The sequence below is a fragment of the Rhincodon typus genome, unplaced genomic scaffold (assembly GCF_021869965.1).
Source record: "Rhincodon typus isolate 14 unplaced genomic scaffold, sRhiTyp1.1 hic_rhity00005604, whole genome shotgun sequence".
In the NCBI taxonomy this organism is placed as follows: Eukaryota; Metazoa; Chordata; class Chondrichthyes; order Orectolobiformes; family Rhincodontidae; genus Rhincodon; species Rhincodon typus.
In genome coordinates this window covers 1,529-10,927 of record NW_025971242.1, presented here as the reverse complement: position 1 = coordinate 10,927, position 9,399 = coordinate 1,529, and the positions used below count along the sequence as shown (strand labels likewise).

The following is a 9,399-nucleotide window of genomic DNA, read 5'->3' as shown; positions in this document are numbered from 1 at the left end:
ATGCTGCTTGGCCTGCTGTGTTCATCCAGCTCTACACCTTGTTATCTCAAAACTAGAAGTCTGTCTATTATTGATATTTTGGCACAGTTCAATAACTTAAATGCCAGCACAAGGCTGAGGAATTTCCAAATGAAATTTCTGCAGGCTTGCATACAACCTACTGAATTCCACTTTGTACTCTTCCATTATATTGTCCTGTGTTTCTAAATTTGTCCAAATGTGATCAGACCTCATAAACAGTCAATCAATCAAACTTTTGATAACTTTTATCCATAGAAATTAACAAACTTGATTAAACTTGATTAAACTTTAGAAGTATAAAACAAAGGTACTAAGTTAGCTTGAAGCAGTGTTTTTAAACCAGTAAGACTGTGCTATTTTCTGGCTCTGTAGGTTGTTCAGGTGCAAAGATGGCTTTTAGTAGAGTGATGTGCTCTTCCTGTCAGATGTTGGAGATTAGGGAGAGTTTCCATGTCACTGATGATTAAAATCAAGAGGGGCGTGGAATAGGGTAAACAGACATGGGATGTCCCATGTCTTTTCCATGGGATGTGGGAATTCATAACTAGATGGCATAGGTTTAAGACGAGCGAGGAAAGATAAAAAGGGACCTAAGGGGCAACTTTTTCAAGCAGAGGGTGGTGCGTATGGAATGAGCTGTCAGAGGAAGTGGTGGAGGCTGGTACAATTACAACATTTAAAAGGCACTTGGATGGGTATATGTATAGGAAGGATTTAGAGGGATATGGGCTAAATGCTGGCAAATGGGACTAGGTTTATATAGGATATCTGGTTGACATGGACGACTTGATTGAAGAGTCTGTTTCTGTGCTGCATAGTTCTATGACTCTAATCCATCTAAACCTTCAAGTGTGTTCAAATCTCTTATCCTGCTTCTATATGGTAAGGAAAAGGCTGATGCCATAGCCTGACCTGCTACCTCCAAAGTTTGCTAAACCTCTTGGAATGACCACCATCAATCTCCCAACATTTGTTCCAAGCATTCTGGGATATTTTAGAATGACATTTGAAGTAAATAAAGCTCAGAATTCGAGTAGGAGCACTTGTCAGTTAGGGTTCATCTTGGGCACATCGGGCCTCATTGTGATTTGAAAGGGAAACAGACAAGCAGCCAGGCACTGCCCTCAGGAAAATGGCAGCGCTAGCTCTGAGCAGGATGTCAACATGGAGGAGGTTGCTGCAGTGGTGAGAGTAAGTCAACTTTCAACTACCTGGAAAATTCATGCCCACCAGAAATCTGACATTAAAGCTCCTCTCTCCTACTTCATCAAGCTGAGGATCCCAAGACTCATGGTAAGAGAGCGCTGCAGCCTGCTCTTGCTCTGGAAAACACTAAAGGCCTCTTCTCAGAGAGTGTGGGCACACTCCACTACATTGCCATAATTCAGCACAACAATACAGGTTGGTTGTATTTCACCGTAAAACAACATTACAGTTCACAAGTGCATTCCTAGAGCCTATAAATTATGGCTGTTGCAGGATAAGAATTCACAGAGATGGTGCAAGTGGGCAGTCTCTTGAGGAACACCTCTTGTTTTCTTTCTCCATGGATGCCACCAGACCTGCTGACTTTCTCCAGCAATTTCTGTTTTGTTTCAGATCTCCAGCAATCACAAGTCTGTTTCACCCGCTTGGGTACATAAGGAGTTTTAGGTTGAATTTTGTTAGGGTTATATTTAACTTGAGAGTAGAGGAGACATTGGTGTAGTGATAAAGTCACTGAACTAATAAGCTAGAGGCCCAGGCTAACAGTATGGTAACATGAGTTCAAATCCCACAACGACAGCAGTCAGGATTCAAATTCAATTAATAAATCTGGAATATAATAGTTTCATATTCATCATTACTGAAACTATCCTCAATTGTTGTTAAAAACTCATATTTCATGAATATCTCAAAGGAAAGAAATCTGCAGAGAAGTCTTAGCTGGAAATTTTGATTTTCAGAAGACTTTTGAAACTTGCACACTAGGTTACGTAATAAGATAAGAACCCATGGGGTTGGAGGTAGTATACTTAGCATGGATGGAAGATTGGTGAACTAAAAGAAGACAGTGCTGGAAAAAAAGGAGCATTTTCAGGATGGCAACCTGTAACAGGCCAATGAGCCTGATATCACTGGGAGGCAATTTATTGGAGAGGATACTGAGGGACAAGATCAACCAACATTTGAATAGTCAAGGTCTGATTATGGATAGTCAGCATGATTTGTGCATGGTGGGGGGGAGGTCATGCCTGACAAATCTTTTATAGTTTTCCAAAGAGGTAACCAAGAGGATAGATTAGGATAGGGCAGTGGATGTTGTCTATATGGAATTTAATAAGGCCTGTGACAAGGTCCCGCATGGCAGGCTAGTCATGGAGGTTAGGTCGCATGGGATCCATGGAGAGTTGGCTAATTGGATTAAAAATTGGCTCGATGTAGGAAGCAGAGGGTGATAGTTGAAGTTTATTTCTTGTGCTGGAGGCCTGTGACTAATGGTGTGCCACAGGGTTCAGTGCTGGGACCTTTGTTATTTGTTATTCACATAGATGATCTGGATGTGAATGTACAAACCATGATTAGTAAGTTTGCAGATGATACAAAATTAGGAGGTATCGTTGACAGTGAGGAAGGTTATTAAAAATTACAATGGGATCTTTATCAGATGGGGAAATGGGCTGAGGATTGGCAGATGCAATTCAATACAGATAAGTGTGAGGTGTTGCACTTTGGAAAGTCAAACCAAGGTAGGACTTATACAATAAATGGTAAGGTCCTGAGGAATGTTGTCGAACAGAGGGACCAAGGAGTACAAGTACATAGTTAGTTGAAAGCGGCGTCACAGGTGGACAGGGTGGCAAAGAAGGCATTTAGCATGCTAGCCTTCATCGGTCGAGGCATTAAGCATAGAGTTGGACATTATGTTACAGTTGTATAAGTCACTGGTGAGGCCGCACTTGGAGTATCGTGTACAGTTTTGGTCACCCTGTTAATAGGAAAGACATAGTTAAACTGGAAAGTATGCGAAGAAGATTTACAAGGCTGTTGCCAGGACTAATAGGCCTAAGTTATAGGGAGAGCTTGGCCAGGATAGGACTTTATTCCTTGGAATGTAGGAGAATGAGGGATGACCTTATTGAGGTGTATAAAATCATGAGGGACACAGAAATGATGAATGCATATAGTCTTTTTCCCAGGAATAGGGAATTGAAAACTAGAGGGCATAGGTTTAAGGTTAGAGGGGCAAAGTTTAAGAAGGATCTGAGGGGCAACTTCTTCATGCAGAGAGTGGTGTGTATATGGAATGGGCTGCCAGAGAAAGTGGTTGAGGCAGGTACAATAGCAACATTTAGAAAACATTTGGATAGGTACATGGATGGGAGGGGTATGGACCAAATGCGGGCACCATGGTCAGCATGGACCAGCTTGGGCCGAAAGACGCGTTTCCATACTGTATTACTCTATGACTTCAAATGATGTGTCACAGAGATCAGTGGTGGAGCACTGTTATTTGTCATATATATTAACAACTTGGGTGAGGAAAGTGAATGTACTATACAAAATAGCAGAACAAATCCAATCCAGCCAATTACTGCCCCATCACTCTACTCTTGATCATCGGTCTTTGTCAATGCTATTGTGCAGTACCTATTCAGCAATAATCTGCTCACTAAAGCCCAGTTTGGGTTCTGCCAGGGCCAATTAGTTCCTGACTCTTTACAGCCTTGGTTCCAACATGGACAAAAAAGCTGAATTCCAGTGATGAGGTGAGAGTGGCAGCCCTTGATATTTAACATGATTAGACAGGGTAAATGTAGGAAGAATCAGGGAGCCCAGAACAAGGTGTCATAGTCTAAGAATATGGGGTAGGCATTTTAGGAGGAATTTATTCACCCAGAGAGTGATGAGCCTGTGGAATTCTCTGCCACACGAAACTGTTCAAGTCAAAATACTGAGGTCTTCCAAGAAAGAGATAGATATAGTTTTTAGAGCTACAAGAATTAGATGATACAAGGAGAAAGTGGAAACAGAGTAGTGAGCTGGATGATGAGCCATGATCATATTCAATGGCAAAGAAGGCTTGAAGGGTTGAATGACCCATTCCTGCTCCTATATTCTATGTTTCTATCAAGGCCATATTTGACTAAATGTGGCATCAAGGAGCCCTTGTAAAACTGCAGTCAATGGGATTATGGGGAAAAATCCATGCTGATTGGTGTTATACCTGGCACACAGGAACATGGTTGTGGTTATTGGAGATTTGTCATCTCAATTTCAAGACATGTCTACAGGAATTCCTCATGGTAGATATTTTCAAATTAACCCGTTCAGAGAGATGTCATGACACACCTCTGGAGCAGATGGGACTAGAAGCTAGGCCTCCTAGCTGAAAGGTAGAGACACTATCACTACACCCCAAGAGCCCTTTCTTTAGGTTAGCATCCTAAGCCCAAACATTTTCAGCTGTTTCATCAATGACCTTCCCTCCATAATAAGGAGATCAGAAGTGGGGCTGTTCGCCAATGATTGCACAATGTTTAGCACCGTTCACAACTCCTCCAATACCAAAGAAGTATCCAAATTCATTTTAGTAAAATAAACAAGGGCAGGACTGATACCATTAATGGTAAGGCGCTGGGTAATGTTGTAGAACAGAGAGACCTAGCGGTACAGATACATAATTCTTTCAAATTTGCATCAGCAATAGACAGGGTGGTTAAAGAGGCATTTAGCACACTTGCCTTCATTGCTCAGACTTTTGAGTATAGTAGTTGGGACGTCTTGTTGAGGTTGTACAGGACATTGGTGAGGTCTCTCCTGGAGTACTGTGTGTAGATCTGGTTGCCCTGCTATAGGAAGGATATTGTTAAATTGGAGGGGGTTCAGAAAGGATTTACAACAACATTGTTGGGCATACAGGGTTTAAAAATAGGCTGGGTCATTTTTCACTGGAGTGTACAATGTTAAGGGTGACCTTGCAGAGGTTTATAAAATTATGAGGGTCATAGTTAAAGTGAATAGCAAGGGTCTTTTCCCCTAGGGTGGGTGAGTTCAAAACTAGGGGGCAAATTTTTAAGGTGAGAGGAAAAAGTTTTAGAAAAGATATGAGGGGCAACTTTTTTTTTTAAAAACGCAGTGGTTTGTGTGTGGAATGAACTGCCAGAGAAAGTGGTGGATGTGGCTACAGTTACAACATTTAAAAGACATTTGGATAAGTACATGAATAGGAAAGTTTTGGAGGGATATGAGCCAAATGCAGGCAAGTGGGATTATTTTAGTTTGGGAACATGGTTAGCATGGACTAGTTGGACCGAGCTGTATGACTCTATGACTCTAAAAGTAGCCTAGCTCCAAATTGTAACTACATTCTTCCATTGGTCAAAAGGTTCATTTTCAGGAGAGAGGGGTGGGTAATCATACCTCAAAAGTTTACATTTTGACTCGACCATCCTCTGTTATTAATTTTATATACCAAAGAGACATTATACTAAAATAGGTTTCAAGTTGACACTTTTATGTGAGAGCATAATACTCACACACTAATGATTGCTAGCTGCCTATATTTATACAATCACTAAATACTTAACTAATATATACAACACTGGTTCCTCATTCTAACTCAATTGTTAGCACTGCTGCTTCACAGTGCCAGGGATCCGGGTTCAATTCCACTCTCAGGCGACTGTGTGGAGTTTGCACATTTTCCCTATGTCTGCATGGATTTCCTCCAGGTGCTCCAGCTTTCCCCAAAAGTCCAAAGATGTGCAGGTTAAGTGGATTGGCCATGCTACATTGCCCGTAGTGTCCAGGAATGTGCAGACTAAGTGGATTAGCCATGGGAAATGCAGGGTTGCAGGGATAGGGCAGGGTAGTGGGTCTGGGTGTGATGTTCTTCAGAGGGTCGGTGTGGATTGGATGGGCCGAATGGCCTACTTCCACACTGTCGGGATTCTATTCGGTCTGAAACTTTTTCAGGCCATTTTAGACGACAACATCCACTTCCAATCACCACGTTCCAGTTATAATGTGATCAGAAAGGGGACAGTGGAGAGTTATTAAAAGGGTTGCCTGTACGAGAGAATTTGGGAGGAATGATTGGTTAAGCTCTTTAATTTGGAGTGAAAAGACTCAGGAAGATTTAATTAAGGTGAATAAAACCAACAGGGCCCAACATAAGTCTTTCCCATCCATTCATCCTTTCTGAGCAGAGAGGTCAATAATTAGAAGACAGAGAATTAAAGTGATTGGTGGGAAAGAGGAGCTTTGAGAAATGTTTTCACTAGGTAGGCAATTGAAACTTGCTGCCTGATTGGGCGGGAGAAGCAGAACTCTCCTCACATTTGAAAAGTGCTGGATTTACATTTGACTTGTGGAAACAAGGTCACAGAGCAAGAGCTGGAAAGTGAGACTGTGCTGGCACAGAGATGATGGGCCATAGGGCCTCCTCGTGTCAAGTAAATGTTCATTTCCTCCTTCTAGTTCCATCACTGAGTACATTTATAATTAAGATAAACAGAATATTGGTCTGTCAGGGAATTGAAGGATACAGGAACGGGCAAGAAGTTGGTGCGTAGACTGATGATCAGCCAGGATCATTCTGAATGGCTGAATGATATGGTCCACTCATGCTCCTCTCTTTTATTTTCTACAATACACTGTGTGTTTCCACCGAAACTGACTTACTTGACAGACATCCAGAATATTGAATGCCAGCCCAGTTATGCAAGTTATTAACTACAAGTGAAACAAACAAAGGTTGTGATTCACAGCAGAATCCAACCTCTGCAGTCAATTGTGAACTCGCTGGTGTGTCAGCAAGTGAGCTGATCGAGCAAATCTCCTCCCACACACAGAGCAGATGAACGGCCTCTCCCCGGTGTGAACACGCTGGTGGGACCGCAGATTGGATGACTGAGAAAACCCCTTACCACACTCGGAGCAAGTGAACACCTTCTCCCCTGTGTGAACCCGTTGGTGTGTTACCAGGTTGGACGATGAAGTGAAGCCCTTCCCACACATGGAGCAGGTGTACGGCCTCTCCCCAGTATGAACTCTTTGGTGTTGAATGAGGTGAGATGACTGTCTGAATCTCTTCTCACAGTGAGAGCATCCAAATGGTCTCTCATCACTGTGAACAAGCTGGTGTTTAATTAGATCTGGTGAGATTTTAAAGCAGTTCCCACAGTCAGAGCATTTAAAAGGCCTCTCATCAGTGTGAACTCGCTGGTGTAACTGAAGGCTAGATGACAAAGTGAATCCCCTTCCACACTCGGAACAGGTGAACGGTCTCTCTCCAGTGTGACTGCGCCGATGAGCTTCCAGCTGGGATGGAGAACTGAATCCCTTCCCACAGTCCGCACATTTCCATGGTTTCTCCATCGTGCCAGTGTCCTTGTGTTTCTTTATGTTGGATGATCTGTTGAAGGCTGGACCACACAGAACACCTGTACTATTTCTCCCCAGTGTGAATGCTACAATGTTGCTTCAGGATTTCCACAGTCAGTGCATTGGGGCAAACTCACTCGGCTGTGAGCCTCTCTGTGCTTTCCCAGTCGCACTGATGTTAGAAATATTTTCCCACAACCAGAACAGATAAACACTTCTCCTTCCACATTCAAAGACAGGTGTTATTCAGGCCCTGAGGAATCGAGTAGTTCTTTATCTGACTGTAGCTCTGATCATGAAGCTACGCTCAATTTGAGTTTCCTGTCTGCAAACCATGCTCTTCTAATATTCCTGTGAAAGGAATTGACAGTGTTAGTGTCATGATCAATCCAGGATAAAAGAACAGAAAGTTCCACTTTCCGTGGAACATTCTTTCCCCGCATTTCCCAAGACACGCGATCAAATGAAACTAAAAGAACCAAAAACCAGCTATCCTAACAACTATTACTATGAGTAAGAACAAAAGTAGCAGATGCATGGGAACATTCGCCCCACCTGCCAGTTCCCCTCCAAGCCGTACACAATCCTGGTTTGGAACGATACGTTCTATGCCAAGCACTAGGACCTGGTTGAGACACAACCCACCCACTCGAAACGTCAGCAGAAGACTTGCGCATGCGCTCTGTTCCCGCTGAACAAAGATGGCTGCTGTTCATCAGGGCGTTTTCCTGGTCAAAGACTCGGATCTGAAAACGCGAGACCTGCAGGTTCGTATTCAAGGAGTTAGGCCTTCCCCAAGTATTTAGGAATCCTCCCCGGCCAGCCGCCGGTTCTGTGGCTCCCTCCGCGAATCCGCATCTTTATCGGCCTCAGACCCGACAAACATCGCACACACGTCACCATCTGTCGCCATGCGCAAGCTCCAAACACTGTTCGAAGGTGCGCGTGTGCACGGCACTCCTATAATATGGATAAATGATATGCTCTATCGCATTGTATGCTGGGTATTTACACTACCATTGAGCATCCATGTTACATAACGCCGCTTGTTTTGTTACTAGATGGAAAACTCTCTGGGGGAAGTAACGTAAGGGATAGTCAATCAATTAAAGACAAATTATGCAGGAACCCAAGTGCATAGACTTTCCATTATCCATCAGGCAGAATCCAAATCTTCAGTTAAATGTGTACTTGTAGATGAGTGACTGAATTAATTTTTCCAGTGACTTGTTAAGACAGCATTCTTGAGTCTGCTTTAGTTCATCACCAATGGGGAAATCCTGGAAATAGGCTGCAGAACTGTTCTTTAACATCCATTACAGTATACGGGTGTATGCGAACATTTATTGCTATCCTTAATTGCTCATGGTTATACAACTTTTAGAACCCTTGCTATCTGTTTGGAGAGTAATTTCTCTTAGAAAATTGCCCAGCTATGTTATGTCTACAAAAAGCAGCACAAATCCAACTGACCAGTTACCACCCTGTTGGTATGACATCAGGAAAGTTGCACATGGGGTTTCTGACAGTGCCATAAAATGGCACTTGCAAAAGAATAACTCACTCACTGATACTCAGTTTGAGTTCCACCAAAACAGAGCTCTTGATCTCATTACAAACCTGGTTCAAAGATGGACAAAAACATTGACATCCTGAGGAGAGGTGAGAGGGACTGCTCCTGACATCAAAGGAATATTTGACTGAGTGTAACAAATGGCAAGTACCATTTGCACCATAAATTGCCAGGCAATAGCCACCTTCACCAAGGGAGAATCAAATTATTTTTTCTTGAAGTTCAATTATATTATCGTCACTATCAATATCCCAGGGGTTACTACTGATCAGAAACTAAACTGGACCAGCCACATAATGCTTATAACAGCAGGTCACAGACTATGAATTCTGTGGCAAATAATTCACCTCTTGACTCCTCAAAGCCTGTCCACCACCTACAAGACTCAAGTCAGGAGTGTGATGGAATACTCTCACTTGCCTGAATGGGTGCAGCTC

The 9,399-nt window shown here is 42.8% G+C and overlaps 1 protein-coding gene across 3 annotated transcripts; it reads right to left on the bottom strand.

Moving 5' to 3' along the window:
- Nucleotides 1-5,871: 5,871 nt before the first annotated feature.
- On the bottom strand, nt 5,872-8,304 carry LOC109917349 (zinc finger protein 664-like). Of its 3 annotated transcripts, none has more exons than XM_048594058.1 (2): nt 7,945-8,304; nt 5,872-7,740 (listed from the first exon to the last, which is right to left on the bottom strand). In XM_048594058.1, exon 2 carries the CDS (start codon nt 7,381-7,383, stop codon nt 6,793-6,795), a length of 591 nt encoding a protein of 196 aa, XP_048450015.1. In that variant the 5' UTR covers nt 7,384-7,740; nt 7,945-8,304; the 3' UTR covers nt 5,872-6,792. The 3 variants fall into 3 exon arrangements, with proteins under 3 accessions (XP_048450015.1, XP_048450016.1, XP_020372750.1); XM_048594059.1 differs by having other exon boundaries at nt 8,035-8,304; XM_020517161.2 differs by having other exon boundaries at nt 8,151-8,304.
- Nucleotides 8,305-9,399: the final 1,095 nt, after the last annotated feature.